We start from the raw sequence: 17,580 nt of genomic DNA on the forward strand, positions 1-17,580 counted from the left end.
CAAACTGACAAATTTGATTAGAATAAGGCTGGAAATATTGGGAAAGCGCACGGCTTCTGCTGAAACCAGCAGGACTCGCTTCCTTCCTCCTCTTCCTCTTCCTCATTTTTTCCCTTAAAGGTAAAGGGACGCCTGACCATTAGGTCCAGTTGTGGCCGACTCTGGGGTTGTGGCGCTCATCTTGCTTTATTGGCCGAGGGAGCCGGCATACAGCTTCTGGGTCATGTGGCCAGCAGGACTAAGCCGCTTCTGGTGAACCAGGCAGCACACGGAAACACCATTTACCTTCCCACCGGAGCGGTAACTATTTATCTACTTGCACTTTGACGTGCTTTCGAACTGCTAGGTTGGCAGGAGCAGGGACCGAGCAACGGGAGCTCACCCCGTCACGGGGATTCGAACCGCCAACCTTCTGATCAGCAATTCCTAGGCTCTGTGGTTTAACCCACAGCGCCACCCGCGTCCCATTTTTTCCCTTAGTTCCTAGCAAATGAAAATAAGCAGTGGCAACCCACTGGCATTTAGGAATTCATTTGTCTTTTTTGAAACTTTTACGCTACCAATTTTTCTTAAGAAATTCAAGCTGGTGAACAGTGAACTGACAGCTGTGATTAAAAAATAGCCACCAGTGAAGCGGAGCAACAGCTGGGGTACCCTCAGTGCCATGACATCACCATATTTTATCTGGATGTGATCCCACCCACTCCCCCCCCAGCACTGAACAGGATATGTGCAAAGAGAACCGTTGGTGTTTCCAACTGCGAGGAAGCCTACCGCTTAGTGGGTAGATGTTTGCGGGTGGAGTCAGCAACATTGCGCAGGGTCATCGGGCACAATCCTGTCCCCTTTTTCGTGCTTTTGGTGCAGAGATGGGAAAGGCTTGTGGCCCTCCAGATTTTGTAAGACGACAGTTCACATTATCTGTGTCCAAAGGCCACGCTGGCTGGGATTTATTAGAGTTCTTTATTTATTATTTTGGAGGAAATGAGTGGTGCTGTGGTCTAAACCTCTGAGCCTCTTGGGCTTGCAGATCAGAAGGTCAGCAGTTCGAATCCATGCGACGGGGTGAGCTCCCGTTGCTCTGTCCCAGCTCCTGCCAACCTAGCAGTTCCAAAGCACGTCAAAGTGCAAATAGATAAATAGGTACCACTGCGGTGGGAAGGTAAACGCTATTTTCGTACGCTCAGGCACTCATCCCGTTGCACCAGAAGCGGTTTAGTCATGCTGGCCGCATGACCTGGAAAGCTGTCTGTGGACAAATGCCAGTTCCCTCGTCCTGAAAGCGAGATGAGCGTCGCACCCCATAGTCACCTTTGACTAGACTTAACCATTCAGGGGTCCTTTACCTTTTACTGGGGCAGCAAACACATTCACAATTCAGAAACAAAACAACCCAAAAGAATTAGAGACATTTTAAAAGCAGTTTCAGTTAAAGCATTATTTCAGCTAGTCCAGAAGGCAACGGGTTCTCTGTCCCTGAATTCGTGTTTGCATGGAAGGAGCACATGAAGACTGATCTGCTTCTAGCTTTAGTATAATCCGATTTGTCATTTCGACAAAATTCATTTGTTATTTGCATGAATCAACCTCTTACTAATCCCTTAACTAAGGGAGAAGAGAGAGAAGTGTCTTAGAACTAGTGAAATAGTTCTTGTTTGAATCTTACATGACTAGGCATGAACAAGATTCTTGCATGAACAGGCATGTAGTATCAGATAATTATTTCCTTTTAAGGAGTTGGCTGTCCCCCCCCCCCCTGTTTTCCTTTATATCTTACGTCGCTTTCACTCATAAAGTATTGTATCTCCGGAAAACCTACAGCTAATTGGAAAATGATGTTTTCTTACCCATCTTTTCTCAAAATAGAATGGCCTGAGTATTTGAGCTTAACTACTGGGTTTATATTAGCCATCCATTTCGGCTATTAAATGCTCACCCAGATTTTAAAATATGGTGTTGCTTGAAGGGGGAAAAGAAATCCATGCATTGGTTTATCTTGTGAGCAGCCTCCAGAGCAGGCCTGCACAACTTGTGATCTGTTGAGCCGAACTCAGTTCACCAGTCAATGTAGATACCCTTCCTACCCCTGTTTTTGCAGTCCCAGGTAGATAGCAGAAACAGGTTAAGGATGGCTGGTACACTAAGCTTGATTCCATGGGTCACACGTTGTGCAAGGCTTCTGTGGGAAAAGGGAGTTTCTAGCCACGCAAAAATAAGTGTCCTATCTCGTTGAACTTTATGAACAGAGATATGGTAAGGGAAGAAAGGTTGTGTTTTGAAACCAGTCTTTAACTATCAACATTTCGGAGATAATTCCTGCGATTTTCAATTAGAGAACGAAAGCTCTTGCATTCTGCCCTTATTTGCAGCGAAGGGCACAGACGGTCATTAACCTGCTGCTTTTTCTTCTTCTGCCTCGCAGTTCAATTTCGCCCTTTAGTATTGAGAGCACAAGGCGCCAGAGAAGGTCCGAATCGCCTGACTCTAGAAAGCGCCGCATCCACAGATGTGATTTTGAAGGCTGCAACAAGGTGTACACGAAAAGCTCCCACCTGAAGGCTCACCGAAGGACGCACACAGGTAAGGGTTTTGCCAAAGGTTTTCGCTGTGTGGACAGTGTTAGCAGCAGTGTCTCTCAGCGGGCACGTTCTATTTTTGACATGATGAAAGTGCACAGTAAACATTAATGAGCTTTCACCACTGTGTAATAAACAGTAATTATTTTCAACATATAGCCTTGGGGGTTATTAAGCTTCCCAGCATCATGTGATTTTAGAATCAGAGGTTTTCCTTCCATGTGGGCACACCTCTGTTGTTCCTGTTCTTGCTCGGTTAAGGTCAAACTCTGAAAAATCAGAAGTATTATTTTTGCCCTAGGCCCTCCAGATGTTTTGAGACTACAGTTCCCATCATCCCTGACCACTGGTCCTGCTAGCTAGGGATCATGGGAGTTGTAGGCCAAAAACATCTGGAGGGCCGAGGTTGAGGAAGCCTGCTTTAGATCATTTGGGGAAGAGAAGGTCGGGTGTAACTGTGAATGGGGGAGGAATTAATTCAGTTTTCATTTTAATGTGAACCTACCTGATTCACATTTCCTAAACCAGTATGTGATCTGAAATGAGGCCATCCTTTAAAATTTGTAGTTCTCAAAGTTTTGCAATGCAGTTCTCCAACCACAATGAAAAACATACAAAATAAAAGGCTTATATTAGGGGGAAATGCACACAAATATGCTTGTATTGGTGAAAATAAGCAGCTATCTTATTTTTAAAAGACATGTGAAGGCAGCCCTGTTTAGGGAAGTTTTTAATATTTAATGCTGTATTGTTTTTAACACTCGATTGGGAGTCGCCCAGAGTGGCTGGGGAAACTCGGCCAGATGGGCGGGGTATAAATAATAAATTATTATTATTATATAAATAATGTACAAAAATGCATTGTGTTAAGGAAAATGAGTACAACTTTCCTTTCTTTAAAAACTGAAAACTGATGTGGAAATAGGGAGAACTGGAAAAAGAAGAAGAACGAGAACTGGCAGATTAATCCATCGCTACCTATAACAAAGCAAAGGTTTTGTCTCGCCATCTTCAGAGGACCTGGATAAAAGTCCTGAACTTCCATCTGAGCAAAGCAAGAGGAGAATATGTATGGAGCTGGGTAGGGGAAAGGGGGAAAAAAGTATCAGGATTCCAACTGATTAAAGTTACTGTCAGAATAGAAGCCCCTTACGCAAAGGGAGTCTGAGCAATGAAAGAGAAGCAGGGACATGCTGCTTGGCCTGACCTTGACACCAATGCTCAACACATGAATGTTGGCGGCAGGGATGCTTCCATTTGAACCCATAGCCCCCTTCACTTAAGTACCATCTGAAGGGGGCTGGTGTGTGCAAGCCAAACTCTAGCAAGCAAACGCTCATAAACGCGCCTCTTCCGAACGCTTGTGTCCTTTGTTCTGAATGCCTCTTTAACCAACGCTTTCCCATTTTTGGCCTCAGGGATCGCAAAAGCGTTCTCTTGCCTGCTGAGGAGGAGCCCCCGTTCCTTTGCCACAGACCCCTCCCCAGTGTGTTGCAGAGGTTCCTGTGGAGCATTCTGGGCCACCCTCTTAGTTCAGGCAGGTCACAGCCTCTTGGGCTTCAGGGTAGCCGCGCCTGAACTGAGAGTGAACCTTCAGACCACACCCGGCATTGCCCTGTGGCTGCACACTTAGGGGAGGGTTGGTAAGTGGTGGGTAAGCTGCCTTTCAGCAAAGGTTGCCCCTGATCACCCACGACAAGGCTTCCCAGGAACCCCAAGGCCACTTGGAACAGACCTTGGAAACCGAGGGTAGAAGGCACGGGGCCAAGAAGGGGTACATGCTCTCAGCATCTCTCCCTGGTGGTTTGCCACACCCGACTTGCAAAACCAGAGAGAGGTTATGAACTCCTCATGGCCACACCAGGGGGGGGGGGGGAACACATGAAGTAACTGGTGGTTAGCCCTGTGGCTTCTAACGGTTGCACATCAGAGCGCAGGAACCAAACCCTTTTCATAACTACTATTCTCCTTTGGAGCCAGATGCTGACTGATGTTAAGTACTGGAATCCAGACTGCCTTTGGAGGAGTGTAATTTTGTGTGGGGTTTAATATATGCATTTGCCATGGGCTTTTGCGTTTAGCGGTTGGAACACACTGCAGCGTTCGCAGCACAACTTTGCCTTAATTAAACCCATCGTACGGAAGAGCTCGCTGGAAAGCCCCTCTTGGAAAAAAAATTAAAAAATCACAGGGTGTCTCTGATTGTTTTAATCACCTGAGCTTGTAAATTTTACTCGCAGGCGGCAATCCTAAACCCAATTAACTGGAAAATAAGCTGTTCTGTTAAAATCAGTGGGAATTAGTTCCAAGGAAATGTGCTTGGATGTCAGGCTGCTCATACCTAAACAGATGTTTTGCAACACTTGGGTTAGATGTGTTTTCGGTACAAAATGTCTTTTGACTTCAGTATCCCTAAACAAAAGTGCTAGTTTGGGAGGGGGGGAGGGAACCACCCTCATTAAGGCACCAGTAAGTGGGGAGCACAATAATGATTCTATATTGCTTTTGTCTGGGTTTTTTATCATAATATGCACGCGGGTGGCGCTGTGGTCTAAACCACAGAGCCTAGGGCTTGACAATCAGAAGGTCGGCAGTTTGAATCCCTGCGACGGGGTGAGCTCCCGTTGCTCGGTCAATGCTTCTGCCAACCGAGCAGGTCAAAGCATGTCAAACTGCAAGTAGATAAATAGGTACCGCTCCAGCGGGAAGGTAAACAGTGTTTCCATGCGCTGCTCTGGTTTGCCAGAAGCGGCTTAGTCATGCTGGCCACATGACTGTACATCGGCTCCCTTGGCCAGTAAAGCGAGATGAGTGCCACAACCCCAGAGTTGTTCACGACTTACCGTATTTTTCACACCATAGGACGCACTTTTTCCCTCCTAAAAAGCAAGGGAAAATGTGTGTGCGTCCTATGGAGCAAATGCAGGCTTTCGCTGAAGCCTGGAGAGTGAGAAGGGTCGGTGCGCACCGACCCCTCTCGCTCTCCAGGCTTCAGGAAGCTAACCGCTAGCCGTGGGAGACCCAGCTCTCCCACGGCTAGCGGAGCGCTGCATTAATCCCGAAGCTTGGGGCGTGCAGAGCTCAGCGCGCCCCAAGCTTCTGGGTGCCGGCAAGGTCTAGCGCTCCGCTAGCCGTGTCTAGGCTGCGGATAGCAGCCTGCTTCCCGGAGCGTCGGGCTCCCTGAAAGCAGAGCGCCCAGTGCTTCGGGAACACATCCGCAGCGTGAGGACCCTTGCAGGAGTTCCCCGCAGGGCTCCCCACGCTGCAGATAGCAGCCTGCCGCCCGGCGCGAGGGGCGCCCTGAAACAGAGCGCCCCTCGCGCCAGGCATACATCCGCAGCATGGGGAGCCTTGCAGGAGTTCCCCGCAAGGCTCCCCAAGCTGCGGATAGCAGCCTGCCGCCCGGCGGGTGGGGCGCCCTGAAGCAGAGCACCCCTCGCGCTGGGCAGACATCCGTAGCGTGCGGAGCCCTGCAGGAGTTCCCCACAGGGCTCCCCATGCTGTGGATAGCAGCCTGCCGCCGGGCGGGTGGGGCGCCCTGAAGCAGAGCGCCCCTCGCGCCAGGCATACATTCGCAGCGTGGGGAGCCCTGCAGCAGTTCCCCGCAAGGCTCCCCAAGCTGCGGATAGCAGCCTGCCGCCCGGCGGGTGGGGCGCCCTGAAGCAGAGCGCCCCTCGCGCTGGGCAGACATCCGCAGCGTGCGGAGCCCTGCAGGAGTTCCCCACAGGGCTCCCCATGCTGTGGATAGCAGCCTGCCGCCGGGCGGGTGGGGCGCCCTGAAGCAGAGCGCCCCTTGGGCCAGGCATACATCCGCAGCGTGGGGAGCCCTGCAGGAGTTCCCCGCAGGGCTCCCCACGCTGCGGATAGCAGCCTGCCGCCGGGCGGGTGGGGCACCCTGAAGCAGAGCGCCCCTTGCGCCAGGCATACATCCGCAGCATGGGGAGCCCTGCAGGAGTTCCCCGCAGGGCTCCCCACGCTGCGGATAGCAGCCTGCCGCCAGGCGGGTGGGGCACCCTGAAGCAGAGCGCCCCGCGTGCCAGGCAGACATCAGCCAGCCCCACAAGCTCGGGGGACAGCAGGGAGGCGCAGCGCCACTATCCCGCTGTTCCTCGACCTGGTTCGGTTTCCCTGTCCTGCTTTTGGGGGGGAAATAAAGGGAATTCCCCCCTTTATTTCCCCCCCAAAAAACTAGGTGCGTCCTATGGTCCGGTGCGTCCAATCGTGCGAAAAATACGGTAACTGTCAGCAGTCCTTTACCTTTACCTTTATGCAGTAATATAATAGATGAAAGACTGAGCTGAGTAAATGACCGCTTAAGGCAAGTCTACAGAACTGGTGAGCTACAAAACCAAAAGCAGCCCACCATCCCTGTATAGTGCAAAAGGCTAAAATGTAGTGCTAGAGTGCATTGGTTTGCATGCAGAGAGTCCCAGGCTTCATCCTCAGCATCTCCTTGTATGCCTTGGGAAGATTCCTGTCTGAAAACCCTAGACAGCTACTGACCCAAATGCACCAGTGGTTTGATTTTGTATCAGGCAGCTTCCTATGTTCCTATGTATTGTGGCTTTCCGAGTGTCTGATGTTGTTGTTGTTTAGTCGTTTAGTTGTGTCCGACTCTTCGTGACCCCATGGACCAGAGCATGCCAGGCACTCCTGTCTTCCACTGCCTCCCGCAGTTTGGTCAAACTCATGCTGGTAGCTTCGAGAACACTGCCCAACCATCTCATCCTCTGTCGTCCCCTTCTCCTTGTTCCCTCCATCTTTCCCAACATCAGGGTCTTTTCCAGGGAGTCTTCTCTTCTCATGAGGTGGCCAAAGTATTGGAGCCTCAGTTTCAGGATCTGTGAGCACTCAGGGCTGATTTCCTTCAGAATGGATAGGTACACACCGCTTTTGCAATCCAAGAAGTTTACTATGGGCCTCCATGGATGACCATAGTTGGCAGAATTGATGGATCAAAGACTGAGTTGTGTGAGTCTTACACAATCTATTAATCCCATAGTTTAAACCACAAAAAACAACAACCACAAAACGTAATTACATTGCTTTCGTGAACCTTTTGGGAAGTTTGCACAGTCTCATGCGGTGTTGAATGTGAACATACTTTACAAGCTAATCTCATCTTGCATTTATATCTGAGCCTTTGCTTTTTTGCCCAGAGCAAAGTGAGTCAACTATTTATGTATGGCCCTGGGGTAATTAGTGTATGATATTGGCTAGGTATAAATGAATTATGACAGCCCGGCACGCAAGGATAAGCAGGCTTCAATAGGAAAAAAACCAGATCACAGAAACTTCTTGTTGCATAATTTTACCTTTTCATGCAGTGCAAATGCACCATTAGGCAGGCTTGCAAAATACTTAAGTAAGCAGAATTGCGTAGAAATTGCTAAATGGTTTCATATGCCTGGAACTCATAATTTTCCTGAGAAGCTGAGGGATCAGGATTTAGAAATCCTGGTTCAAGTTGCTATACACATACAGAAAAGGTTTGGGTAGCAGGTGATAGGAAAGAACTCTGCCTGAGACCCCAGAGAGGCAGTGTCAGTCATTGCAGATAGTATTTGGTTGGGATGGACTGTGCTGCCATAGCTCAGTCGACAGAACACAAAACTATTAATCTCAGGGCCGTCGGTTTGAGCCCCACATTGGACGAAAGATCATAGAAGGTTTCACTAGATGACCCTCATGTTCCCTTTCAACTCTTCAGTTCTATGATTCAATGAAAGCAGTTTCCTGTGCTCTTAAATCCAAAACATTCATTGACCGTAGAAAAGTAGGTATCAAGCAGGAAGGATGTAGCTTGGATGCCTAGAATCCTGTGGGTCAGACGCTACAGGAGATCTCTGCTTGTTGCTTTCACTCCATCCAGTCCATTCTGATAGCATTTGAAGCCAAGAAATAGCATGGGCAGGACTGACATGCTATGTACTTCTCCTAAAACCTTTTCCGCCTGCATGCGAAGTAACTGTGTGATCTCCTGGGTTAAAACATAGCCTAAATATCATGGGAAGCAGCACTGCTGTATCAGCAAAGGAAAGGTGAACCAGTTCACTGAGCTGGTGCAACTTTTTCTGCTGGTGATTCAGACATGTTTGGGGAGAGTTGGAAGCATCTGCAACAGTGCAGATGCTTTGCTGTGATTAGTGCCTTCCACTGCATTTCAGCTTGGGTTACGGTCAAAAATCTTTGTATGAGCATCAAATCCGCTAGAGGGCAAACTCTAATAATAAACTGCTCCTTGGAAACCCAAGCATGGCCGTACCAGAAGCTAGGAATTCTGAGTCACACATGCAAGGTATTAAATTCTGATTCCCTGCCTCCCACCCGTAACCAGCTAAAGTAGCCGAGAAATATCATGTGTAATGTAAATTATAACAGGGTTATGAATAAATTTGTGTGGTCTTATTTCAAGGGAGAAACTATCACAAGTCATGTCACCTGTGATTTGTCAGCATAGATTCTACTAATTGCTAACAGTGACTCTCCTAATGAGTAATCTGTGAAAATCAGATGGCAGGTTTTTATTTAAAAACCCTGGATACTCATACACAAAATATGTATCCGTTGTTCAAGTCTGTCTCTCCACATGTATAGTTCAAAAAACCATAGTGCCTGCTATGTGGCAGTTTCATACAAAACAACTTCTTCGTGTTAATTATGGCCTCTGTCTTACTAGACCATTTTTCCACAGGCAAAAGGGACTAGTTGCCATACAAGAAACAAGTGTACATTGTTTTCCAAAAAGTTGTCCAAACTTGCTAGCCCACAAGCCTTTTTCTAGCCCACCTATCAATACCTATGTGTGTTAGTCATTTGTGGTATATAAACAGATTAAAAGTGAATAAAAGATCCCAGTCTTCTGACTTGAACTTTCCTGTCCAGTCACCTGGAGAGGATTCTTATTTACCACAGCAGGCAAGTAGCTATTTACAAGCCTGCCCTTGAATTCCTTACAACTTTGACCAAGAAGGGGCTTATGACTAAGAGTTGTAGCAAAGTAATTTTTACTCGGAATAGACCCACTGAAATTAAAGGCTCTTAGTTTGTCATAGTCATTCCTTTCAATGGGTTTAGTCAATAGAATCTTCCACAACTTAAATCATGACACATTTGTGTTCCTACCAGTTTGAACTACAGCGTGGGAAGAATGACTATGCATGACTCTACGCTGACACCAGTGTTTGAAACTTCTAGGCGCATTTTGCGACAGGGAATTTCATTAGCGCAAGCAGTTTCTGCGCCTAAAAATTCAGATTAAAACTGCAGAGTGGAAGAAAAGGAGGACCTTTTTCTGCCTCCCCACTTCCAGCTACTCTCTGAAGACTGGAGAAAAAACTCTCTTAAGAATATCAGGGGGGTGGGCAGGGGAAGGACTGGACCATGTGAAAAATGAACATAATAGTTTAGCTGGAGTTCATTCCTTTTCAGCTTTGTATTCTTGTTATAAAAAGGAGCGCCTAGACATTCCATAGTTGCGCCTAGGTTTAAGGTGCCTTTTAGCTCATTGCTTTCATTTCTCTGTTTCTAACACTGGCTTACACTAACACGTTCTTTAATGGTAGCTTTCTTTTTATTTAGTGTCCCATCACATTGCAGTGTAAAAGGTAAAGGTAAAGGGACCCCTGACCATTAGGTCCAGTCGTGACCAACTCTGGGGTTGCGGCACTCATCTCGCTTTACTGGCCGAGGGAGCCGGCGTACAGCTTCCGGGTCATGTGGCCAGCAGGACTAAGCCGCTTCTGGCAAACCTGAGCAACGCATGGAAAAGCCATTTACCTTCCCACCGGAGCGGTACCTATTTATCTACTTGCACTTTGATGTGTTTTCGAACTGCTAGGTTGACAGGAGTAGGGACCGAGCAACGGGAGCTCACCCCGTCGCGGGGATTTGAACCGCCAACCTTCTGATTGTCAAGCCCTAGGCTCTGTGGTTTAACGCACAGCGCCACCCGCGTCCTGTTACAATGCAGTGTAATAGTGACAAAATATGGTTCTATGCCCCAGGGAACTTGCAGTCTCAGTAGCCTTGCAACAGAAGGCATGGAGCTGGATCTAAGGTCTTGTGTGTCCACACGATCTCCACTGGAAGATTCAGGGTTGGAGTTGAAGGGTTCATAATGTTATAATTCAGAGTACTTGGCCTGTAATTAAAAGAAAGTGCTTTGAGCCTGCTTAAATATAATGAAGGGGACCTATCAACAGTCCATCTCTTAGCAGCCATTAGCCCAGTTCAGATGTGATGGATAGCAGACTTCAAATTTGCAGAGCACTTCAGGCACATTATTTAATTAATCCTGTTGACAATTCTGCAAAGGAGGCCTAGTGGTATTGTCCCATTTCAGAGCAAAGCGGGGGCAAAGAGCATAAGGCCAGCTTGTGAGTTTGTGGCTGATCAGCTTCAGGATCTGTCCTTGCAGTGAGCACTCAGGGCTGATTTCCTTCAGAATGGATAGGTTTGATCTTCATGCAGTCCATGCGACTCTCAAGAGTCTCCTCCAGCACCAGAATTCAAAAGCATCAATTCTACGGTGATCAGCCTTCTTTATGGTCCAGCTTTCACTTCCATACATCACTACTGGGAAAACCATGGCTTTAACTATACGGACCTTTGTTGGCAAGGTGATGTCTCTGCTTTTTAAGATGCTGTCTAAGTTTGCTGATCTGCACATGGAGGCATTGCTAAATGCAGCCTTGCTAAATGCCGTCAGAAATGCAGCCTTGTTACAGGGCATCCTGTGGTCCAAGGTATTTTCCTTTTTAATAAATCTGAGACACCTGCAGAAGAGAGGGTGGCAGACAACTTTTGTGTTTTGTTTAGTCTGAGCCTGTTTAAACTCTGCATTCCTCAGGCTCCACCAGATATTTATTTGAATAAGAAATGGCACCTGTCATTAGTCTTTGTTCATATTTTCTCCCCTTTCAGTAGTTGGAAACACAGGTAAGACCCATGACTGGAGACATGAAAAATAAGTTCGACTTGTTCTATGACCTTTAAGCACCATTCAGTACCTTTTGTTTGGTTAAGAATGGTTTAATACTATTTGTCTGCTCTACCTGAGAGAAATTTACTTGCCTAGAGTAATCCCTTCATTTGACAGAATGGAGACGAGTCATTCTCTCCTTCTAATCCTCTCGGGGTTGGTCTCCATTCTGTAGACTCTTTGGCTTTCTTTACGGCAAATTCCTTACTACTTTAAGGTTGAAATACCAATACTAGCAGTACTTCAAGTGTAGCTTTATCTTTCTCTGGGTATTTCCAATTTCACTACGGAAACCACCAGAAGCTACTGTGTTTGGGCTCTTCAGGGCTATGTCTGTCGTAAGACATAGTGCAGCCACTGCCTCAGAGAGCAAACTGATTTACCAGTAAAGAGTAGCAGTTTTGACATTTATTTCCTATTTTCTAAAACTAAAACCACTTAGATTTTCTGCTTCCAGAAGCAAATAACCTGGGCCAGTTCTGCCTGCAGTATAGATAAATGAATCGTTTTCTTCAGCTTTCATTTTTGTTACCTGTTTTTGCAGTCAGCAAACGGATTGCTGCGATGTTAAAGGATTTTTGTATATTTTTTAATTTAAAAAAAACATTTTTTTTAAAAATAGATTTTTATTATTTTCCTTCTTAAACAATATTTTCGACAATACAATAACAAACACACATACTTTTGGCTCTGCCAAGCATATGACTTCCCTCCTTCCCTTCAGCAGGTTTCCCGCTTTGAAGTCCTGTTTCGCAATTTAGTTCTTTAACTAAAAAGCAAAACATAATATGGCGCTTGATTGTAAATAAAAACCTCAAGGATATTAGGATAGAACACATAATACAAAAAGACCAGGCTCTGGAATAATAGAATCATAGAATTGCAGAGTTGGATGAGACCAAGATGAGGGTCATCTAGTCCAAACTCCTGCAATACAGGAATCTTTTGCCCAACGTTGGGCTTGAACCCACAGCCCTGAGATTAAGAATCTCATGCTCCACTGACTGAGCTGTTGTTAACTGTTGTGATCTTCTTCTCACATAGCACCCAGAGTGGCAAATAAGGAATTGGTGACTGTGACGTTAACATATGAGAGTGCTGGAGGTGAAATAGTTAAACAGGTTACCCAATCAGAACCCAGGGGGTGGAGTCAGGGAGACTATAAAACCAGCTCTGGGAGGGGCGAAAGGGGGGAGTTCGTTGGGAGTTGGGTGGTTGGTTGGAGCGGGAGTGAATTGGGATAGAGTCTGTGGGGAGGTTAAGTTAGTGTAGTGAAATAAGCTGAGTCAGGAACAGTTAGGAGCTAGGAAGAGAAGTAAATATCTGAGAGCTGGTTTAGTGAGTGAGAGCGGGTAGCGGAAGTTACAGGTCTGGATAGGCACCCCATGATTGTAATTGACCGATACCGTTTATGAAACCACACGCTTGTTAAACTTCAATAAATAAACAGAAGTTTATGTTCCAATTTAAACCTGACTGGACTCAGTATTGTACCAGGTAGGGCCTGGGTGGTGGCAGCGAGAAATAAAGTGGTGGCACAGGGATCAATAGACGGTGAAACGTCCAGGGACCCTGTGTGATCGCCACAGTGACCAAGAACTTGCGATGCTTGTTAGAATAGGTAAAATGGGCTTCTAATTGTCAAGCTCGTTGGCCTAAGACTATGCCACACTAAATGGACATGGTCATGTTTAGTTTCTGAAAGTTAAGACTTAGAGAATAATTATTCTTTGGCGATCACTCGTAGCTGGGTAAGATTGTCTTCCATAAACACGGTTTTAACAATGAGTTCGTATTATTACAGACTACTTAGAGAATAAGGGACGCGGGTGGCGCTGTGGATTAAACCACAGAGCCTAGGACTTGCCGATCAGAAGGTCGGCGGTTCGAATCCCTGTGACAGGGTGAGCTCCCGTTGCTCGGTCCCTGCTCCTGCCAACCTAGCAGTTCAAAAGCATGTCAAAGTGCAAGTAGATAAATAGGTACTGCTCTGGCGGGAAGGTAAACGGCGTTTCCGTGCGCTGCTCTGGTTTGCCAGAAGCGGCTTAGTCATGCTGGCCACATGACCCAGAAGCTGTACGCCGGCTCCATCGGCCAATAAAGTGAGATGAGCGCCGCAACCCCAGAGTCGGTCACGGCTGGACCTAATGGTCAGGGGTCCCTTTACCTTTACTTAGAGAATACCAGGCAGCAGTGACCCTGAGACGTGATAACTGGACCATTTAGGAAATCTTATTTTTTGTAAGCCTATGGTAAATTAGTGAGCCACAATCTAGTGCTTCTAGATAATGGCCAGTGTTTTGCCATTCCAGAGCTCAGGAGTGTTGTTAGATTCCAACTCCTATCAGTCCCAGCCAGCATGGCCTGTGGTCAAAGACTATGAGAGATGATAGTCCCAAAAGCATGAGGAGGGCCAGAGCACAGGTCTTCAATATGGCAACCATCAATATGTAGCAAATAAGTACGGTGGAAATAAGTTCTATCAAAATCCCAGGACTCCGTTTCTACATTAGGGTTTGGGTGCAAATGAATGCAGCATTCTGCTGAACATGCAGGTGTGATTGCAAGGGTGTGATCCTAAAGCGTCCACAAATGCACACACATGCATGCTGAAGAATGATTGCTCTGCTCTGTAGGTCTGACATGGTGCCCAGCTGGAAAAGATCCCAAATTGTTATTCCCACAACAGTGTGTTAGAGGGATGAAGAAAAGCAATCCTTCAATTGTGCTCGGTCTCTGAGTTGTTATGAAAAGATTTTCGGCAGTGACTGTTGGCTTTCTAAATAGTTGTGTGTGTGTTTATGTCTGCGTGTGTGCCACCTGGGAATGCTGATGATTTCATTATGTTCAAAGAATAAGATTTCCCCAAAGTCCAAATCACTGCTTAATAGTGTGCCTTCTAGAACTTCAGCCCACATGCATTCCTAGAACAAGATTAAAAACCGGGCCCTACAGCTGCGTGGGGGCTGTGCAAAATATATACGTTACAGATTTAAGGTCACTCAAAGTAGACAGATGTAAACTCCCCGTTCAGTTACCCATGGAGTTGATTTGTGGTAACATGAAATGCCATTTGGAAGTGTTTGCATCTACATAAACATGCAAACGGGACGCGGGTGGCGCTGTGGGTAAAAGCCTCAGCGCCTAGGGCTTGCCGATCGAAAGGTCAGCGGTTCGAATCCCCGCGGCGGGGTGTGCTCCCACTGCTCGGTCCCAGCGCCTGCCAACCTAGCAGTTCGAAAGCACTCCCGGGTGCAAGTAGATAAATAGGGACCGCTTACTAGCGGGAAGGTAAACGGCGTTTCCGTGTGTGGCTCTGGCTCGCCAGAGCAGCGATGTCACGCTGGCCACGTGACCCGGAAGTGTCTCCGGACAGCGCTGGCCCCCGGCCTCTTGAGTGAGATGGGCGCACAACCCTAGAGTCTGTCAAGACTGGCCCGTACGGGCAGGGGTACCTTTACCTTTACCTTTAAACATGCAAACAGTTTCTCAGGGCTGAAGCAGTATGGTTTATAGGCAGAAATCTCAAAACAACCATCCTGGGCCTGCCAAAAAATTCCAGGGGAGTCAACCCTTGCAACTACCGTATTTTTCGCTCTATAAGACGCACCAGACCATAAGGCGCACCTATGTTTTGGAGGAGGAACACAAGAAAAAAATATTCTGAATTCCAGAAGCCAGAACAGCAAGAGGGATCTGGCTTCTGGGATAGCCTCTTGCTGTTCTGGCTTCTGGGATAGCCGCATGAAGCCTCTTCAGGGCAGCGGGATGAAGGCTCGCCCTGCCCGGAAGAGGTTGTGCATGGCTAAGCCAGAAGCCAGGACAGCAAGCGGGATCACTGCGCACCAATCCCTCTTGCTCTCCTGGCTTCAGAGATAGCTGCGCAGCCTGCATTCGCTCCATAAGACGCACATACATTTCCCCATACCTTTTAGGAGGGGAAAAGTACATCCTATAGAGCGAAAAATATGGTAGTGTGCCACAAAAAAATCCAAGGCATGAGGGAAGGTATGCCGGTTTATGCTACCATACTTCTACAGTGCTGCATGCCTTGACGTGGTTTTTCCAGAGCTTGGGAGAAAGCAACAGTGCTGCAGAGGAAGCATACAAGACAACAGGCCTCATTCTGCGCTGTACCCAGCCGCACAAACTCCCTGCTCCTCTCCGGGACTTCCACAGACCCCCACTGTTTGTACCACTTGTGAAAACCATGCTATAGCTTGGCCACCAGTGGAATGCCCATTTTGTACTTCTGTATGAAAGAGCAACTTTCCAGAGGTCCTGAGACCAGCCCTGCAAGTTGCCATGTGTAACAAGGAGGAAGCTAATATTGGCTGATTTTTATGGTGCCTGAAAGCACCGTAACATTGCAGTCTTGTCTACTTTTTCCCAGAACTCCTGCTGAACTCTGGAGGGCTTGCTTCCAAGTAAACATGTGTAGGATGGAGCTGTATAATGTGAAAAGCCTTGGAAGGTCAGATGCTCAGATGCTTCTGGGAGGTTCATAAGCATGGAGGCAGAACCACCTCCATTTTTCGCAGCATCTGGAATGCAGAGGTCCCATTGTGCCATTGTAGTTGTTGATATACCTTTAGGATAGCAGATCTCTGGATCATCCAGTCAACCTTACTCCAAACGCATATTCAGAAGCCAGTGCAAAACCTTGTGCTTGCCCCATGGAAATCACTACTTCTGTTTCTGCCATAACGTTATGACTAACCAACTGCCAGAGCAATATGAATAATCTTCAGGTTGTAGATCACCCACAGATGACATGAAAACCAGTGATACCACTGGAAATACTCCATTTGCAGCAACATTAAGAAATGCTTCCTAAAAAGTGGGTTCTTATAAAATCCAATCACGGGTTACAAAAGCATGCTTATGATTATGTTATAATTCCGTATCGGGCATTTTTTAATAGATTGGATCTCTGTTAAACCAAATAGCAACCATCTTTAGGCTCCTTTGGGAGAAATGGCGGGATATAAATTTAATAAAAATGAGGTGTTGTGGGTGAAACATAACAGTCCAGAGCAGAAGGTCCCATGAAACAGAGGCAAGTACCGTATTTTTCGCTCCATAAGACACACTTTTTTCCTCCTAAAAAGTAAGGGGAAATGTTTGTGCACCTTATGGAGTGAATGCGTGGTCCCTGGAGCCAAATTGCCCAGGGGTGAAAAGCAGATCATGCTTTTTTCTTTTCTTTTTTTTAGAAAGAGGGAAGGGGGTGTTGAAACAAACTGCTGAGCAGCTGATCAGCAAGCGATCGGGATGGGAGATAAGGGACTCTAGGGGAAAAGGAGGCTGCCACAGCATGAACCACAAAAATCAAACATCCACTGTTTCGTTCAGAATATATATTTTTTCTTGTTTTCCTCGTCTAAAAACTAGGTGCGTCTTATGGTCAGGTGCGTCTTATGGAGCGAAAAATACGATAGTTCAAGGCCCCTTAATTGCAGGGAGACGAGGAGCTCTGGTTGTACGTCCTGGTAAGAAGTGAGACAATCTAGGCTCCCATTGCCACCCTTGCTGGTCACCACAGCGCTTTGTCTCCAACCCCTACTACATCTTTTTTCTATCTTGGGTTTTGCAATATTGCCTTGAGCATGTTTTCTTCAAGTGATTTGCTCTAAAAACGTTAACTGTTTTCTGTGTCCAGCATTTCAAACAGAGAAAAAGTTGAGAGGTATGAGCACTACAAAAAGTTGCGGTCTGTCTGGCCAGAGACCATAGCAGGACCGGAAAAATATGATATCTCCTTCATACCCCCTCCAGCACTCAGGGCAGGACTCTTGTCTTTTGCAAGTCATTATGATGCTTCGGCCTTTGTGTGCTGAATGGGACAAATATTTGTGTAATGACGAACAGGGGGAAATAACTTTCGATCAAGGAATTTTTAGGTTTTTTTAGACAGCAGCTTCCTCGGGAAGGAAGGTGCTGCAATTGGAGAGATGTCAGTGTTTGTTTTAAGCGAGAACAATTATTTCGGCATGGGTAGCTTTCAAGGTAATCTCACAA

At 46.8% G+C, this 17,580-nt stretch overlaps 1 protein-coding gene across 5 annotated transcripts in view; it reads left to right on the forward strand.

The window, feature by feature from the left end:
* Positions 1–17,580, forward strand: part of KLF12 (KLF transcription factor 12) — a 233,232-nt gene that overhangs the window by 197,016 nt on the left and 18,636 nt on the right. For all 5 annotated transcript variants that reach the window (XM_077927774.1, XM_028728369.2, XM_028728371.2 and 2 more), the window contains one exon: positions 2,423–2,580. In XM_077927774.1, the coding sequence (XP_077783900.1) occupies positions 2,423–2,580 (158 nt within the window). The remainder of the gene's footprint in view (positions 1–2,422; positions 2,581–17,580) is intronic.

This window comes from Podarcis muralis, chromosome 4, assembly GCF_964188315.1.
Source record: "Podarcis muralis chromosome 4, rPodMur119.hap1.1, whole genome shotgun sequence".
Classification (NCBI taxonomy): Eukaryota; Metazoa; Chordata; class Lepidosauria; order Squamata; family Lacertidae; genus Podarcis; species Podarcis muralis.